Here is a 19,303-nt window from a genome sequence, read left to right on the forward strand (position 1 = left end):
GAACTTGTAAAATTTGGGATGGTAGATAATTTTTAATAATTTCAAATTTTGGAAAGTTTCTGTCTGCTGTGACAGGCTTTACAGGAAGTGTTAAGAGGATTCTTAATGTGATAAAAGTATTGGGAGACAGTTCAACTAACAGGTTTTTGCATATTTATTCTAAAACAAATTTGGGATTTGTTTCTGTAACACTGAACTGTCTTTTTAAAGCTAATCTTTATCGTGCATTTGACTGAATTAATGTCAGAAATTAAACTATTGTCGGATGTAAGTGAAAGTTGTAAATCTTTACAATTAGTCATAATTTCATCATATTTTGTATTTTAGAAATGTTATAAAGAAATTAATATTCAGTTTCAAGAGCACTTGCCAGTAATTTACCTGATTTTGAAGTATTTTCGTACCCTTCATCATCGGCAGTCAATCAATAGTTTTTTAAAAACATCAGACGTCTTCAGTTTAAGAGTATCCCCAAATTAAATCAAAATATGATAAACATAAACTATGTAATTTACACTCTATATAGACGAAACACAAAGTAATAAAATATAAAGACAAAACAAATATGTTTGGAAACAGGTATTTATTTGAATACTTAAATGGAATAGACCATGTTTCTACTTTGCTTGTTTATTTTTGATTACTTGTAAGTTGTATGAGATCGGAAACTATACTGTACAGTATAAAAAAATTGAAATGCCGCCCTAGGTGTGTACCTATATAGCCTAGCCATTGAGTCGGACCTGGGCTGGACTGAGTTGGAAGGCAGGTAGGGAAATGTTCACTCTCGTTTTAGCTTATTGGACCAGTTATTTTTTGATATGGAGTTTTTCAAGCAAGATCTATCTTAATACATTCACTGCGCTTGTCGGTTATGCCGACAGTCTGACAGTTCAACGGTACGTCTGTCGGCTATAGTTGACACATAGGTCTTTTAGGAGTGCGTATGTGGGCTATATCTGACATCAGTATATACATCTAAATGTGCTTTAAAATGTCAACGCACTGCAGAAAAAATTTGAATATTACACTTGCATTTCTATTGGAAATCCTTGTTACTTCAGAGTTAAGTCCAATCTTCGTTTAGGTTAGGTTTGTTAGGTTTTTGTCCTTCACTTTTTTTTTTAATTGCCAAAATTTAAAAAACAATCCGATTAAAAAAAAATTAGAAAAAAGGTAGGTGGATCATTAATTTTCCAAATGTATATAATACTTATAAGTTAGAAGAACATCTGGTAAAATTTTGGTGATGGAGAAATTATTTTAACACCACTAGTAACTGTTCAGTGTTTAATTAATTCCTTAATATAACTAATAATAATAATTGTATTTTGATACAGTTATACTCAGGAATTAATTGAACAGTTTACGCAATTGTGTATGTGTCCAATAAGTATAAATCGGAAAATTTGAACCCTTACTACTGGTGTTAAAATAATTTCTCCATCGCCAGACATTTTTAAACTATAGTCGCACACACAATAGGTGATTTCACATGGAATGGCCCTTATTTTCATTATATTAAACATATAATGAATTATAAACTTTGTTATGAAACTGTTTATTTACTAATGCTGTGTTGCATTAACGTCCACTATAGTTTACTGAACCAATATATTATTAAGGGTTCCTTAAACATAATTTAGTGGCCCTAGATTGGTCCATTAACTTTAATGAACCATTAAATTTATAAATTATTTATGCAATCCAGTATAAATCTATTGTATTAAATTTTTTTACCATCAATTTTACAAAATATCTGTAAAATTATTGAAGTATTTAATAAAGATTTTTTGTGTTTACTAAAGAAAACACTTAAAGGCCCTTAGTTATCCTTCATTTTAATTGATATTGTAGTATAATATTTTTTAGCTTCAATGCTTCAATGAGTAGGTATTGTATTTACTATGATGTGTTTTATTATTATTTTGTTATCGATATCTTTTAAACCGCTGAACCGATTTCTTCGTGTAGCATCTCTAGATCATAAATTGTAGAATTAAGGTACTTAATTTAATAAAAAAAAAATTGTCTTCCCCTTCAAAATCGAGAAAAACACCAAAAAAGCTACATTTTTTTCAACTTAAAATTACGTTGCTCTATAACTTTTTCAAAAATAGTCCAATGAAGCCAAAATTGTAAGGAATATTCTTTAAACATAGTATTGACATACATTGACAAACTAAATAAATATCATAAACCCTTTTCTCTAGAAGGTATAGAACTGGTTTGGACTCTACTGGGTTGAATCTACTATCCACAGATTCGCATCAAAACGTATTTAAAAGTGTTTTTATTACTTTAAGTTATAATAATTTCTGTAGACTGTGACTTCCCCGACCCCACTGTACTGTTTTTTTTATTCTTTATTACACATTTTAATGTTTAAGAGTAAATATTCTTTTGTAAACATTTGTTTGACCACTGAGTGAGTTACTATTATTTATTATATTTAGTGAAATTGAAAATAGAACACTTTTCAAAATTGAAATAGTATATTTTTTAAACCTTCAAATAGAAAAAAAATTTCAACCAAACAAAGTACTACATTTATCAGTAGATGACAAACTGACTTTTAATTTTAATTTAACAAAAAAAAATGTTTTTTTATTTTTTAATTGTTTTTAGAATCTTAGAAATGAGCAACAAGTACAGTTTTCAAAGACCTGAAATGGAGACACCTTTTCAATTTCTCATTACAATCCGTCTAGGGAAACACTTGGTCGTTATTCAGAATATTCATTACATTCCAGTTATAGAAAAACACCAAAAAATTACATATTTTTCAACTTAAAATAACGTCGTTCCAACTTTTATGTTATACAATTGTTTTTAATATTATTTAATATTTGAAGTTAACAATAACAGCGTTTTACGGCTTTTTAAAATATAGTCTACTATATTTTTAACTTATTTCAAATTTATATGAATTATTTTTGAAACAAAGTACTATTAAAAAAAATCTTAAGATTTTTCCCTTAGAAGGAGTAGGAGAAGGGGTGGCATTTTTTTTCTTTTTCGACCAGAGTTCTCGTAGTTTTGATCTGAAGATATCTCAGAGTTGGCCTATATTTTATAATTTTCTTAAAATCTATACTAAAACTTTTTTTTTATAAAGGAAAAACCAAAAAGAAATTGGGAAATTACATTGACTATTGAAAGTTTTTAGGTTGCTATTTACGAGTGAATCAACAGTCATCGGATATTGAAAATATTATCATTATATTGTTATATACAATGTATAGGTAATGTAATGTGGTAATGTGGGAACCTGCTATTATTTCATTGAATTAATAATGCAAAAATGTAGTTTTTTTTAGTGAAATATATTTGTTTAATACAATAATAATTGAAGGGCACAGGGGAAAAACGGTAGTTGTCACATTATAAAAATTGTAGAGTATAGCAAAAACAAAGTTCGTGAATTCCTCTACCTCTTACAATCTATTGAAATAAATAAAACAAATTATTGGCATAAATTGAAAAAAACTATTTGAAAAAAAAAATGTTCGTAATGTGACAACTACCGCGTTTTCCCCTGTGCCCTTCACTTATTGTTGTATACATATGCTTTTTACGAAAAGATTTTTTAAGAATTATAATATTACTCAATGCCATTTTTACTAATTGAATAGTGACCAAAAGTGGATTATAAAATGTAAATGTATCATGAGGCATTTTGAAGATTAATGAGGGATTCAGAATCTTTTTCCTAAAATAAAACAGTAAAATCGATTGATAATTTGTATTATTATATTAAATATTTATAAACATTTGTCTAAAAAATGATTTTTTTAAGTGAAAATCAGATTTGGTAAAATATGGCTCTATAGGAACGGCACAGTTTTGGAATTGAAGATTAAAATTTAGTGTATTTTTATAAATTATTAGTTATGTCTTAGAGTAAAAATCCCTCACAGATCTACATCTAAATTAAAAAAAAAAAATTGACTAGGTATTGTAAAATCAATACTTTTTCAGTTCCTCTTTCAAGCTGTACCTAATATGTATCAAGTATAAGAAAAATCATGTTACATAATAATAATAGCCTCGATTTGGGTTAATTAACTAATTAGGGTTAGAACTAACTAAAATTATAACACATTAAAAAAATATAATTGTTTTTATATTATTAAGCTCTAACCACAACAATTAATAGCCGTTAGACCTTTCCAGAGTTGTAACCAGGGTTTTATACCCTAATCCCTATAGAGTATAGATGTTTGCATATTTTTATTTTTCAAGAACAAATTATGCATTATTACACCATTATGAAAAAAATTTAAATTCAATATTTAAATTAAAATTAATTAAAAATGATAATTATAAAAAATTTGTTATGAGGTACTAATATTTTTTCATGATATAATTGTTTTTCATTGGATATCTAATAAATCTCTCTATCTCTTTTTAACGATATCGACCCTCGGACCTCTCTCTCTCTCTATTATCAGCTCATTTCTTTATAGATCTATGTATAGTATACAGAATAAATTTTGGAATTTCATGGGCCACCTGAATTTTTGATATCAGATATACCAAAATTATGAAAAAATTACCTATGTACAAACTTTGATTTGGTTAAGTTAGGTTAATCAAAGTTTGAATAATCGCACACCCCTAGTATATAATGACGTGTACGAGTAGTGTTAACTGTTAACAAGAAAACAACTAACAAAAGCGTCTAGGCAGAAAATCAGAATGGCATAATTATACTATTGAGCAATGGCACTGAACGCAATACATGGAACGCGTATTCAGATGGATCAGATCAATCCACTTCATTGCACACATAGGTAGCTGACTATGCTGATGATAAAGCCATTATTATTTATTTCATGAAAACCCAGATTATACAGATTAATACATGAAAACCCATATGTTGCCTCTACAAACGTGCAAAGCCATCTTAACCTTATGGCATAATAAATGGCGTATAAAACCTAATCAGAACAAATCGGTACACATAACTTTTACCTTACATCGCTCCACCTGTCTTCGGGTCACTATAAACAATATTCCCATTCCCTCCTCCGATACAGTGAAATATTTAGATCTAACCCTTGACGAACGATTAACATGGAGCAACCATATTCGTAAAAAAATACTTCTTTTAAACTTACGCCTTCGTTTGCTACGCTCGTTCTTAATAAATAATCGACATACTAACCTGAAAACCAAAATTTTAATATATAAATCACTCATAAAACCAATATGGACGTATGGGTTCCAATTATGAGGTACTGCAAAGAAATCTAATATTAACAAAATTCAACATTTACAGAACATTGCTCTTAGAAAAAATACTAACGCCCCCTTATATATCTAACTATAATTTGCATAAAGACCTCCATATAAAAACTGTAACAGAGGAAGCTGTTCAATTTTATAAACGTTTTCATAACAGATTACAAAAATTATCAAAATAGTCGTAATAATAAACTGTATAGTAACACTATAGTCTATACCAGGCAATCCTAGACGACGTCTAAAGATACAGTAGGTCTAGATATTTAGTAGAATAACTAAAATGTTGTGTTATCAAATGTAAGTGTCAGTAATGGACTTCTTTATGAAATGTATTAATGTATCACATGTTTTTTTTCCATCATTTATCACATAATGTTATTGTGATAAACTGTACAGATTGTGAATTTTCTAAATAAAAAAATAAAAATAACAAATATAATAATATCACAATTTTTTTTCTAGTTTACAATTAGTCGTATTTTCAAAAAAATCCTTAAATTGGATTTAAATTAGTTTTTTTTCATAATTTTTAGTTTTAAATAAGTGATTAATACCTTATTAATTAAAATAAATTGCAAAGCTACAATAATAACGTATGTAAGCAAGGGCAGTATGGCCCTATTTTTTTCTGGTTGCAGCACTTGCTTAGCAGTGCAGTTATTATTAGGGCAAAGAAAAAAAACCTGTGTAAGGTTTCTAGGACTTTCCAAATTTCAGCGCGGTTAATTCGGTTAATTTCTCAATTAGTCTCTAACCCACGTGTGCGAGGGTGTATTATAATATGATAAACGTACCTATTTATTTTTATTTTGATAGGTTTCCCAGCTCAAACAAGTACAGTGACGGGTTTTTATGATAGAATTTAAGTAGTTCTGCTCGTCGTTAATTTGCTATTCAAACTAGTTCAAAAGACTCCTTTCCCTAAAGGCTAGATATTAATAGTTATTTAGCAGCTAATCTATGGATGCTGTATTTTAATAACCGATTCAGTTTTAGAACACTATTGTTTACGTCTACGATATTGGCAACATTTTACTCCGGCGTAGGTATTGTGTTAATCGTCATTTGGAACTTATTATTCAATTTATACTGGTAGTGTACGCCAGATAAAAATTATAAAAAGACTTCTGTGGTTATTCTATAGCAGATAGCCAATACAATGCAGGTCCAAAATGGTTGTATATTGTAACAGTAATTTATCATTGACATAAATGTGTTCCCTCCAATATCTATTTATCTGAACTGAATATTACTGTTGTCGGCGCACGCGGCACGCCGCCGGCCGCACACGTGGTCGTACTTCTCGCTAGTCGCTACCGCTCTGGTCATTGGTGACAATCATGTAGACAAGTATACTATAACAATACAGAATACAGATTGTGAACTGTCAAGGAGGTGGCTGAGGGCGGTGATTACTACCAGACCAGTATATTATTATTATTGTTTATTATTATTATTATTATACACGTATGGAACGCGCCGCTCGTTTTTAAACCTTAATTATCAGTTTTTGTGTGTGCAACGTGCAGTGTGTTTCCGTTTGAACGCCGCGTTTACCGTGTTCGATTTATTCGTCAGCGCTCGTCGTTTTATCGGCATACTTACATCGTGTAATATACAAAACATAAATAAAACTCTGATGTTATTGTTTGTTACGGATAGTGGATACCTAAATTATTATTCAAGGCCTTCTCCGATCCACACCGGGTAAGAGTTTACACGTACATCGCAATAATCATTCTTATCTCGCCACGCGGGAAACTTTTTCTAATATTATTGCTCCTAACAGAACATAATTATTACTATAACGGTTTACGTTACTCGTCCATCTTCACCAAGATTATTTATGTAGTTTTATTCAATTTTGAAATTTTAACACGGTTATAGATCTTAAATTGAATTACATACAATCATGATTTCCATATAAATTAATTTTTTTAATTTCCACTCGCTTACTCGTTCTACTACCTACTAGTTTTTACACTCGCCCTTCAAGACGTGTCTGATAGATATTGGTAGGCTAGTAAGTAGTAACTGATAGTGTCTGATGTCTCGTTGTTTTTATTAGCAGTGTATTTTCCTTATGTTGTTACTGTTGTAGAACTAATTATTGTTATGATTTGTGAAATATTATGGAACGTATTAAAATATGTACTATGGTAATTAATAATATAGCTTTTAAATTTAGTTGTTTCTATATAACGTAGATAATTAATTTAATATCAATTTTCTACATAATTTATATATGCATATACACTATAAATATTTTATTTTTTGATAAAAATTTAATTATGAAATTTAATTTTTAAAACAGTAAAAATCAAGGTAGCCAGTTTCAAGAAAAAGGTTTTCTGAACATTTTGACTAGTCGATAAAAAGTTTTGATTAAATATTTTTGAAATAATTGACACTCAGATGTATAAGCAAAGCCGTATTTAGACATTTTTCTCCCCTGGGCATCACAATTTTACAGCCGCCCCCTTTCAAAATAATGTACGCATATTTTTTGAGTAAAACGAAAATAGGTATACTGCATGTAAAAAATGATCCATATTACTTAACCAAAATAGGTATAAATAATATAAACAAGATACAATTTTTTTTTATTTGAATAAACAAAAAATATAACAATTAAAATATGACAAAAGCAATTACCTTTATACAAATTATCAGTCATCCTTCATATTTGTTTGGGGTATTTCAATTTGTGAAAAAAATCACTAATTTTTCTTGTTTTATCAATAACAGATACTTTTCTCTGCCTTAGAAGAGCAATTTTCTTATAAGCAGCTCCATTTAGTTGATTTTGTTTCATTTTAATTTGTTTTAAAACAGAATATCTTAATATATTAAATAATATAAAAAGACTATGTCAGAATTTAATATTATCACTTATTACAGAAATCATGTCATGTCTTCATGGTATAACACCATGCTGCGGCCCCCTTAACAACATCATTTATGATAAAATACATGTTATTTTACATTTTAAAGTTTTTTTTATAACTATTACATTTTTTTATACATTAAAAAAAAGTCATATTTTTTTCATTTAATATAATATGATACTAAATTAAATGAAAAAAGTATGATTTTGTGTTAATAAATGTATAAAATGAATGGACAGCTAATTTGTTTAAAAACAATCATCTCGTGATGGCAGCATTGGGCCTTCAAGGCCTGTTAAGCTTGCATGATGATGATGTATTAAATATAATATAAGCAAACTGCAAAATCATTAAACAATTTAAGTTTAACATTATTTAAATATAATAGATCCATTACATTATATCAAAAAGTATTTGTTGAAAGAAAAAAAATCAATAAAACCCAATTGACCATTAAACCTCAATAATTAAACCCATTAAAACCCAAGCGACTGGTTTGTTTAAAAAAGGCTGTGGATTTTTTGTACTCAAGGAAGAGTCAATTCGGGACTGTTTCCCTCCCCCCATGATTCTACTAACTAATTCTATACTGTGTCCCAAATAAGAAAGAGAGTAATGTGCGCATCTGAACTGAGTCATCTAGCACCGTCAACCCCGACAAACTCCTTCTAAGCGTCTAGTTGTTAATGAATACTTCCAGGGTTAATGTCATGGTTAAAACTAACATATAATGTTAATCTTTCTTCTTGACCAAAAATAAATAAATAAATCATGTTTATAATGCATTGGTATTTAATATATATAATATACCTATTATTATAACATTTAATGTTCATATGTTTTAGACCAAGATGGAGTTTCCCGAAGAAGAAGTACCCTTAACAATTTGCACGTCTACCAAAGAAGAAGATTACCTTTTGACAGGATCCAATAGATTTTACGAAGAAGAATTTGATGATGAAGTATTTTTGGAAGACTCTCAAAGTAATGATATGGAATCATTTCAAGTACCATTTTCACGGACACGACGAATGTCGGATGTTATAGACTGTGTTGGTGGTTCATTGTCTATCGCTCATATTAATAGACACAGTTTCTCTTCAACGTCCAGTGAATCTGTTTATTCAGCCACTTCTAAGGCTACTAACATTAGAGATTTGAATATGTCTAGACATAGTGAAGTCGTTACAGAATCACTTGATCTCGGTTACAGTAGTCCTGGAGCTCATTCATCTGGTAGATCATACAAAGAAACTTGGTTCAGATTTAGAACTACCAGTAATGAAGAAGATTCAATCGATGCCCGTCCTACCTCTGCTATTTTTCAAGAGCAAATTTTCAATCCTAACGATAATAAGTAAATATATATTTGTAATTAAGTAAAGTAATAATGGCAATTATTAATTTTTTAAATGAATTATAATTCATGCCTGAGACACAATTTCAACATCTTATCAATCTTATAGAAATTATAATACAGTACCGAAATAACTAAAACATAAATACATCAACATCAATTTTTATCTGAGACTGCTGGTTAAGGTTAACGTTTTGCTAAAAGCGTTATCAACGACGGATCAAGTATTATGCAGGGTGATCATTCTGTACATATCATAAAAATAAAATATATAACCTATTTATTTTATTTAGGTATTGTGGGACAAAAAGATTTAATGTATTTATTTTACTAAACAAGTGATCTGAGATGAAAATATAATGAGTGACAAGTTCTAACCTAATCAATGTACCTACCCATTTTTAAAACTATATTTTGAAAAATGACACTAATTTATTTTAGACTGCCCTACTATTAGTATTTAACAATATATAGGCCAATTACTATTGTTTATGTTTCAAAATGAAATTTTCTTGACAGTTTTACTCAATTACTGTTTTTAGAAATTTAGACTAATTAACTTAAATTATTTATTTGCAGTAAATTAAATCCTGGTTGTAAAAAGTCTAGTGAAGTCACTAAAATGCCTGTTTCTAAAGACTCTACTAGTTACAATATGGACCATGAGTTTCGAGGCTTAGCGATTATCATTAATAATGATATATTTGAAGGGTCTGCCAAAAATTTACCAGATCGTAGTGGATCATGGAAAGATGTTGAAGAACTGAAAAAAATGTTTTATCGCTTGGATTTCCAAGTTTTAATTTGGAATAATTTTCATCTTGAAGAACTTGAGTACTGCATTCATAAATGTAATAATTAAATACAAAATTTAACCTAAATAATGTTTAAGATGGGGCATAGTCTGGTGCAATAGTAACCTCAGTCATATTGCGCCTGGGATTAAGCTTTATCTCAGATTAGTGACCACCCGGAATTTTTGTGATGGCTAATTCCGTGTCCCTATCAAACGTACTTACACATACCCAAACCAACCAAAAAGCTAATGGCCTCGATTGCCAAAGCTAAAAAATAAAATTATATTTCCATAAAAAATTATAAAATTTGTGATAATTCTTTTTAACTTAATTTCAGTATCTAACGGTGATCACTCTGACAATGATTGTCTTGCTATAGTCGTGTTGACCCATGGAATTAACTCTTCATTTGTATATGCTAAAGATAATCCGTACCCAGTTGAGTTTTTGTGGAATTCATTTACAGCTGACAAATGTCCTACTCTTGCTGGTAAACCTAAAATTTTTTTTGTACAGGTAATTTCAATATTTTGGTTATGTATCATAGTAATTACTACAAGTGTGTACATTTTAATCAATATATATTCTTTAATTATATATATTTAAAAATATAATATGTTTTTTTTAGGCATGTCGCGGTGAAAAGCTTGATTCTGGTGTAACACTGAGAAGAGAGTGCAAAACTGAAGTTGATTCATCCACTGCTGCTTATAAGATACCAAAACATGCTGACTTCTTAATTGCATTTAGTACTTATGATGGTATATTATTATTTTTAATACTGTCATTCAATTTTTTTTTTTATAGCATTCTAATAATTATTTTTGTAATTTAGGTTATTATTCATTTAGACATCCAGAAAATGGCACGTGGTTCATTCAAAGCTTGTGCATAGAAATGAACAAAAATAGTCTTAATTCAATTGACTTGTTAACAATCATGACTCGTGTATCTAGAAGAGTTGCATTAGATAACGAGTCATATAATCCAGAATATCCCTGGCTTCACCGTCAAAAACAAATACCTACCATTCATTCAATGCTTATTAGAGATGTGTTCTTCCAACCTAAGAAAAAGCCACCTCCTAAGCCTGAAATTTTATAAATTTGGTTAAAACTAGAAGTAATAATACTTTTATAAAGTATATCAATGTATAAAATTAACTATAAGTAACAGAAATTTCCTTCAATATTAATTTAAAATATTGTTTAAATGAATATCTTGTTAAATTTATCTTAGGTACAATATTAATATTTATAAGTATAGTAAAGTAATATCTGCAATGCTATAAGTTTTTCATAAAATCCATTTATAAGTTGATCTTCATTTCAATATTGGGAACAATCGAAAACAAAAAAAATAATTTAATAGTTTAAACTGTTATTTAATCATTTTCTAGATTTACTACTATTTCCAATTGTATATTAATTTTTAGTTTTGTGTATATGGATACTTTTCAAGTATAACTTATAAATCAAGACAAAAGAAAACTCAAAATATATTATATAAAACAATTATTTAGTTAAGCAGTAAAAAAGACAAAAATGAATGTATTGTTCAATGACTAATGTAGAGAATTAATATGTATGTATTTCATTACGTGCCAGAAAAAAAAGGAAGACTTAAAAAGGTATGACTTCTTAATTGTATGCAATTATTGTATGTAATAGTAGTTTAAAATTCTTTCGAGACTGATTGATTTTGTGTAAATGGTAACTGTTAAAAGTTACTAGGTCATAAATAATACAAAAATAATTAAGTGTAAAAAGTACATTTTCCTTTTCCTAACATGAATACTAAATAAACATTTCAATATCTCATTTTCATTCTTTCTGTTTCTATACAACTGATTTTCATTTTTGGTAAATAGTATTAATGTTACAAATATGTATGGTGCCATACGCTATCAATATTATAAAAAATTGTTTTTTAAGTTTCCCAATAATTCTAACCTAAATCGATTTACAAAAAAGGATGGTTAAAGTGATATTATTTTGTGCATTCCATTAGTTATAACCTAGATATTTTTGCGATAATGAACTGTTGAAACTTTTTACCTATTCAAAAAACAAAACAAATCTTAATTCGTAAGTCTAATATTTCAAACGTTTTAGTTATAACTATTAAGTTAGTAAGCATTCAAACTGTTTATTTGTCTTACATAACATAAATGTGATAGGATGTTTAATATTGTAACCTGTAAAATGATTTTTAACACTGTTATTTAGTTGCACTTTTCTTGGTCTGTATCAGCATTTTTGTTTAAATAACACGTTTATTGTTATGTAATTTTTTAGTTAAGACACGTTACTCTAAATTTAGTGTGTTTTCCTTGTGTTTTATTATTACAATTTGTTCTCAATATTTGTTGTTGTGTTTACCTTAACACAAGTATTATATTGAGAATGTTAACCTTAAAACCAATTTGCTTTAACCGAATCATCACTTTATTTGTGAACTGAAAATATATTTATTGATCTCCCATTCAGTTTTGATTATATAAAATATTACATTTTAATTATTTAAAGTATATTGTATGTTAAATTATAAACTTTTGTATGTAACAAATGCCCTTGTAATAAGTATTTACATGTCAAAGGGCAAAACTATGCATTATTTGCTCATATTTTACTAGACATATATTATCATTATTTTCATTATTAAATATACACATACGAAATATATAGTATTCGATTATTTTTCCAAGTTAATAATTTTTTTTAATGATTAACATTTTGTTTAAAAAAAAGTATTGTAAAAATATACCTATTGTGGCCAACTACATGCAATTTGATGAGGGTTGTATAAAATTGCCAACAACTGGCCACGTTTATATTTTATCTTCATTCAAAGTTTTTATTTCTTTCATTATTTAAATTTAAAAATTCTTGTGTACTTAATAAAGACTATTCGTTTGTAAGGATTTAAGTAATGATAATGTTTGTGAATAATTTCGATTTTACGCGGTCTTCCTCTGGTTCTTTTACCGTTTATTTTCCCTTCTATGATGATGTTGATGAACTGACTGTGACTTAGTAGATGTCACATTAACTTTATATTCCTTTTCGTAATTGTATTCATCACCGTCTTCTCTTATTAACTTCGTCCAGCATTGCTTCATTCGTCTTATATTCTACGAGTATCTAACTTGTTACTGTCATTCTCATCCACACCCACATCTCCATCACCTCCAACCTATTTCTCTCATACTTAAGTAATATACAAATTAATAATTATAATTGTTATATTTCATTTACATGTAAACTGAAATCAGCCTTAATTGAAAACTTTAAAAGTTTGTCATCATTGAACTTGTTGTTTAAAATACTAATTTGTAAGAAATTTGTCCAGTGTGGTCTTCCACAAATTTAATTTTCAAAAAAATTCCTCTGCACATGTTTATACTATGTTATTGATAATAAGGTCTAAGTGAATATAATGGGCATGTAGCTTATTAACTATGACACATTTTATCATTAGTAAGATTCCTATGACAATGCAAAATTTCTTGCCGTCTTGTGAAATACTAAGACTACAAATGTCGTCTGATCGCAACTACACCATGTGTTCTAATTTAGATTAGTAAAAAGGGTTGCTTAGCGTTATTTGGTCATCGCAACGAATAAGCATCCAGAGTAATTAGAGAGGTGAAAATGTAAAATATGAATAAATCATACAGTAAGTATTTCCATAATGATGCGTTATCGATTAATTATTGTCTATTTTGTAACCTGAGCAATATATTACTAAAATAAATGTACAACTAAATAATACAAAAAATGTTTTTTTTTTAAAACTAGTGTGCTTATTATGGATTGTCTAAACTTTTTCAGTCCTATGTATAAGATAAAATGTGTCGGTTTTAAATAGCCTTAAACCTAGAAGAATATTTTGTTAACTTCCCTTTCTGTTAATTTCGGTTGATTAGATTACTTTATAATGGTTTAGCTGCTAAAGATTGTGAATTAACAGCCAAACAATTCAATACAGAATAACTTTAATTGACAGATAGCCAGAGCCATTCTCAGGGTAAAACGAGGCAAGATCATTTTTTTTTGTGCAGCCTCTGTGGGTTTTTGAGATTAAAATATAAATTTTTTTCACCATTAAAGAGTTTCTTTTATAAAAACAACAATAATTTACTACTTAATAATACTATTTTGTATGAAATTGGTATGCAAATTAATAAAACAACTTTTTTACACACCCTGATATACTTATTTCCTTAACTTGGACACTCCCACAAATGAAATATAAATAATTATGGGACTCAATTATCAAGAAAATACGATAGCCACAATCACATCGATCTTTAGGGTATTCCCTTACGTAGAGATCAAAGTTTATATATATATTACTAATATTTATTATACTAGAATTAAGACAGTCCCAGCATTACCATTGTTCTTAGAACGGACTAACCGACCTGCGACGTTAGGAAGACTTGACGATATTATGATTATAACAAATTAATAAAAAATCCATTAATAAGCATGATATTTTTTAAAAATACCCTAGAATTCGACTGACGAAGGCTCTCAAAAACTTAAAATAACTACCTACACTTGTATTTAAACAAATTTAATACATAAGTTGTGTGACCTCTTAAAATGCAAGGCCGGCATTGCACATCTGGTAAGATACTATTGCTGCCTTGCAATAGTACCGGTATTTAGAGGAGAGGAAATTATAACTATAAAAAAAAATACAAATGATAATGAATAATTTTATTTATATTACCTACCTATACAAACAGAACAACTGAATTTGTTTTAACAGCTTAACTTTAAATAGTTGGTGACTGAATAGGCCACTCTATCACAATTAATATTTTTTTAGAATATAAAATCAGTCTCATAAAAATTAAAATCATATTATACATATTATTAACCTTGGGAATAAGTTTTTTTATAATAAAAATAACTCTTAACAAATACTACAACGATTGCGTTTCATTTTTAAATTATAGTTACTTTCATTTGCTTTATTACTAGACCTGGCTATGTAATGAGAGTATTCGTAATCCAGTTTCTTAGCACCTTCAAGCTGTAATTTTTTGGCTGGACCTTCAATCGCAGATGCGCATTTCATTGAACACACCCAATGTTGGAATGGTACACAAGTATTACCTAAGTATGGATTTTGAAATGTCACTGTACTATAACCTACAAACAAATTTTGTTTTATTAAAATAACTATTTGTCTATATAATTTAGAGTAGGCATATGACTCATTTGATCGGGAGTAGGCTCTATTTGGGCCTAGTTCAATTTCCAGGTGTCACACGACATTTCTGCCATGTTTGTGGGAGGAGAGGGGTAGACTCTTCTCCTGGACAGGGGAGAGAGACCGCCCGCGACCAAATTCGAACCAGCCGCCTTAATCTATTTGGCCACTCCATCCCCATTAATTTGTTTACAAGAATTATACTTTTTAGATTTACCTGGTATTAAACAGTTGGTTGCCACATTACAATAATTACAAATGTTATAATTTAGATATACTAAAGACATATAATGCTTTAAAGATTCAGGAATTTCTTCATTGAAAAAATTGACTCCACTTGAAAATATTTTCTCAATGCTTAGGTCTAAAAGCGATGGCATTATTGGTCTCGATATAGGTTCTTTTATCCAATAGTTTTTCCATACATCCTTGCGTGCTCTAGACAATCATACAGTTGTTTATAAAGATTATCACCATATGAGTGTAAACTGTTTTATACCTGTGATCATAATCAGTATGGTACCATAAAAAAAATGATTTGAAGTAGTTACGATTACCAAGCCTATACACTTTTTCTAAATGTGTCATGCTGCTTATGAAACCAGGAAGAGCGTCCAATTGGTTATTGTCAATATATAGCTCTCGAAGACTTTTACAAAACTTAAGACTAAAAGGTATTGATTGGACAGTCAACAAATTGTCAGTCAGTACTAGTACTTCGAGATTTGATAGCCTACCAATTGCACTTGGTATTTGCTTCAAATAATTATGCTTTAAAGACAAAATTTTCACGTTTTGACAATAAAATAACTGAAAAATAAAATTAGTTTAAAAATAATTCCAAAAGCTAGTAAAATATTTATACCTCGAGTGGAAGTTTACTGTCATCCTCACTTTTTAAAATATTGTCCAACTGCATCTCCACAATGTTGTATCTGTTTAAATACCTGGACAATGGCGTAGAATAAGGAATATTTAATGAAGTTTGGTATTTATCCAGTTCAGTATTTAAAAATGCCAATAAACGTAATGGATAATTTTCTATCATTTCTACAATATACTTTGTATCATCTGGTAGTGAATCATTGGACTACAACATATATCAGCAAAAGGTGATGTAAACAATTTTGTTAGATGACATTCATATTATTATTATTATTTTTTTTTTTGTAAAAATTAAGTATAATAAATTTAGTTTAACAAGTAGTGCTAACTTAATTTTAATTTTGCACGTTCATTAAAAAGTGCTACCTTAATTGAAAAAATTTAAATGTTTTATAATTACATTACATTAAGAGGATGCCACTATATGATGATGTTTTTTAGGTCAAAAGTAAGTATTAACACTGTAAATTATATATTTATCATAAATATATGATTTTGACACTAATAGAAAGATTATTTTTGTTTATTAAGAAAATGTTTTTAATATTGTAGTAATTTTTTTAAAAAAATAATTACTTAGTTAAAGAAAAAACAAATTATCGTAAATTTGTATTTTTTTCAAAAAGCTTATAAATTATTTTTAATCTAAATTGTTGGTAAAGCTGTCCTCAAAAATAAAACTATTTTTTTTTTTAAAACAATTAAAGTTGTACTAATACAAAATATATACTATGGTTTTAATAACTTATATTTTATGAAAAATTGTCTACACGTAACCCTTTAAAAATTATGAATATAGCATACTTTTAAGATTGAAATTACTATTTGTTTTTTTTTATAAACATTATCACTTACATTTTTTATAATATGTGAACATTGAACATGTCCTTCACTAGCACGTATTACTGCTCGAAGTTTACGTTTTATCTGAAAATCATTAACATAAACTTTAAAACCAGTTAAACACAACTTTGTAGCATGGTTTTGATAATTTAAATTCAAATAAAATATTAAGTTAATACTAGCACACGATTGCTTCTAGCTACTTGGTACATAAACAATAACACTAAAAATAATACCTCATACAAAAGTTAAATCACTTACCACACAATTGGGTCGAGCATCAGCTATAGTAAAATTGCTGTTTTCTAAGGAAGAGGTACACTGTACTCGGTATATTTTAAGTATACCATCAGGTGACAATAGGTACGAAAATATTTCGTGCCACACACTTGTCTTGTTGCACATTTTCACTTTATCAAGAGCACTACATTCCCGACCGTATATCACAGATGTAAACTTCTTGATCATGTGATATTCATAACTGTTGAATTTAGTGTCTAACGAAAAACCCATATTAAATAATTTGAAGTGTTTGTAGTCAGGCGCTTGATCCGACAAGTTACAGAGTGTCAGTTACTGTGATGAGTTCGAGATTGGGTGTATTGTTTGTGAACACGTAAATGACAACGGCAGCACAGCGATATTTGGACGGTCCATGGTCACACGACTAATGTCAAGATTAATGTTGAATTTTGAAAACAAAAACGATTTACCATAACGAACATTAGCAGCACCACGGACACAGCCATGGGTGGATGCACCTGAAATTATCAAGTAATCTTCGAAAAAAACGTGACACTTAAAAAAGAATTACAGAATCTGAGAATAACTTAATACTATTAAACTATATTATTATTCAGTCTTTTTATCTAGGTACGGTGAAAAACGTAAAAGTCTAAATATGTTTAATAATAATTGGTGAGTATAAAAATTATAAAAAAAAAACCTGATAATCAACGCAGTGTGATGAGGAAATTGTGGGCAGTTTTTCAAAAAAAATGATAACGCGTGATAAGAAATAAATGTTACATAACCTTTAAAATAACTGAAGTAGCACCAGAGCAAGTTAGGTTTATAGATAATATTATCTATAAACCTTGTCAACTGTGATTTCCCAAAATATACCCGCCAAGAGAAACTTCGTATTTTAAAACAAAAACATTACCTTTAGTTGGGTTCTTATTTATTTTTATTACAAATTGTAGTAATTTACATTTTGTAAAATTATATAATGTACAATTCATAATAATTTACATATTAATATACCCAATTTATAATAAATACTTTAATAAGTATATTATGTTATAAAATAATAATTATTTTATTGAAATTTCCCGCAAATTATTTATATTTATACTTAAATAAAACGTTCTTATTACTTGTTACCTAAATTAATTGACGATTTCAAAACATGACTGACTAGTAATCAATTTTACTACATCTTACAAAGGTATTCTGTAGTTCAAGAATACAGTTAAGCGCTTTGTCTACAATCTTTTCGTTTAGAACACGTTTTGCTATTTAAATTGCATAAATAACTAGAATAAAACACATGCTTAAATTTCAAGTATTCATACAAATCAATATAGGTATACATTATAAGTACCTACACTATAATAATTGCAAATTATCTTACATACCTATTATTGATTTGTACAATTAGCATTAAAAACAGCTTAGTATATACAATATTGTTGTATACATTACAGAAGTTCATACAAGTATAATAATAATTATGTTGCAAACAAATGTTAAAATATTGAAAGTAGGTATATTAGTAATAATATGAAAGTTAAAAGAAGTATAACTATTTGCATAACCAACTATTATTCTATACAAATTTATTCATTACTTTAAAAATTATATTTATAACAATTAAACAGTTGAAAAATAATTATTTAAAATAGTATTCAATAACGTAGGTATTTAAATTTCGGTATTAAAATACTTTGCAAGTCTTAATAAGTTATTTATAATCTATGTAGTGGTTTTTAATATTATGATTATTCACTTAATATTTTGTTGATAATAAAAGACTGAATAGAGACAAGTTTTTA

At 28.2% G+C, this 19,303-nt stretch overlaps 2 protein-coding genes across 6 annotated transcripts; one reads left to right on the forward strand and one right to left on the reverse strand.

The window, feature by feature from the left end:
• The first annotated feature begins 6,585 nt into the window (after nucleotides 1-6,585).
• LOC126844196 (caspase-1-like) lies at nucleotides 6,586-12,428 on the forward strand. Of its 5 annotated transcripts, XM_050582162.1 has the most exons (8): nucleotides 7,067-7,273; nucleotides 7,352-7,409; nucleotides 8,984-9,495; nucleotides 10,075-10,346; nucleotides 10,630-10,808; nucleotides 10,921-11,053; nucleotides 11,128-11,414; nucleotides 11,728-12,428. In XM_050582162.1, exons 2-7 carry the CDS (start codon nucleotides 7,383-7,385, stop codon nucleotides 11,394-11,396), a joined length of 1,392 nt encoding a protein of 463 aa, XP_050438119.1. In that variant the 5' UTR covers nucleotides 7,067-7,273; nucleotides 7,352-7,382; the 3' UTR covers nucleotides 11,397-11,414; nucleotides 11,728-12,428. The 5 variants fall into 5 exon arrangements, with proteins under 5 accessions (XP_050438120.1, XP_050438119.1, XP_050438122.1 ...); XM_050582163.1 differs by lacking the exons at nucleotides 7,067-7,273; nucleotides 7,352-7,409 and adding an exon at nucleotides 6,586-6,957 and having other exon boundaries at nucleotides 11,728-12,425; XM_050582165.1 differs by lacking the exon at nucleotides 7,352-7,409 and having other exon boundaries at nucleotides 7,067-7,265; nucleotides 11,728-12,427.
• Nucleotides 12,429-15,037: 2,609 nt separating this feature from the next.
• On the reverse strand, nucleotides 15,038-18,214 carry LOC126844199 (uncharacterized). Its single transcript, XM_050582167.1, has 6 exons — nucleotides 17,508-18,214; nucleotides 17,259-17,330; nucleotides 16,384-16,608; nucleotides 16,018-16,328; nucleotides 15,736-15,956; nucleotides 15,038-15,457 (listed from the first exon to the last, which is right to left on the reverse strand). The coding sequence occupies exons 1-6, from the start codon at nucleotides 17,757-17,759 to the stop codon at nucleotides 15,219-15,221; spliced, it is 1,320 nt and encodes a 439-aa protein (XP_050438124.1). The 5' UTR covers nucleotides 17,760-18,214; the 3' UTR covers nucleotides 15,038-15,218.
• Between the last annotated feature and the right edge of the window lie 1,089 nt (nucleotides 18,215-19,303).

Source organism: Adelges cooleyi, unplaced genomic scaffold (assembly GCF_023614345.1).
Source record: "Adelges cooleyi isolate 19-005CV unplaced genomic scaffold, UGA_ACOO_1.1 ACOO_flye_CR_arks_rails_tigmint_CR_PRNA_651, whole genome shotgun sequence".
NCBI classification, from domain to species: domain Eukaryota; kingdom Metazoa; phylum Arthropoda; class Insecta; order Hemiptera; family Adelgidae; genus Adelges; species Adelges cooleyi.

Bases quoted from the DNA above. Each gene is read 5' to 3' on its own strand.
- LOC126844196 (XM_050582162.1), top strand. From the start codon at position 7,383: ATGGAACGTATTAAAATATGTACTATG. The intron at 10,347-10,629 runs GTAATAATTAAA...ACTTAATTTCAG, and splicing joins TGAGTACTGCATTCATAAAT to TATCTAACGGTGATCACTCT. The intron at 11,054-11,127 runs GTATATTATTAT...TTTGTAATTTAG, and splicing joins TGCATTTAGTACTTATGATG to GTTATTATTCATTTAGACAT.
- LOC126844199 (XM_050582167.1), bottom strand. From the start codon at position 17,759: ATGGGTTTTTCGTTAGACACTAAATTCAACAGTTATGAATATCACATG. The intron at 17,331-17,507 runs GTAAGTGATTTA...AATGATTTTCAG, and splicing joins ATGCTCGACCCAATTGTGTG to ATAAAACGTAAACTTCGAGC. The intron at 15,957-16,017 runs GTATAAAACAGT...ATGATTGTCTAG, and splicing joins CATACTGATTATGATCACAG to AGCACGCAAGGATGTATGGA.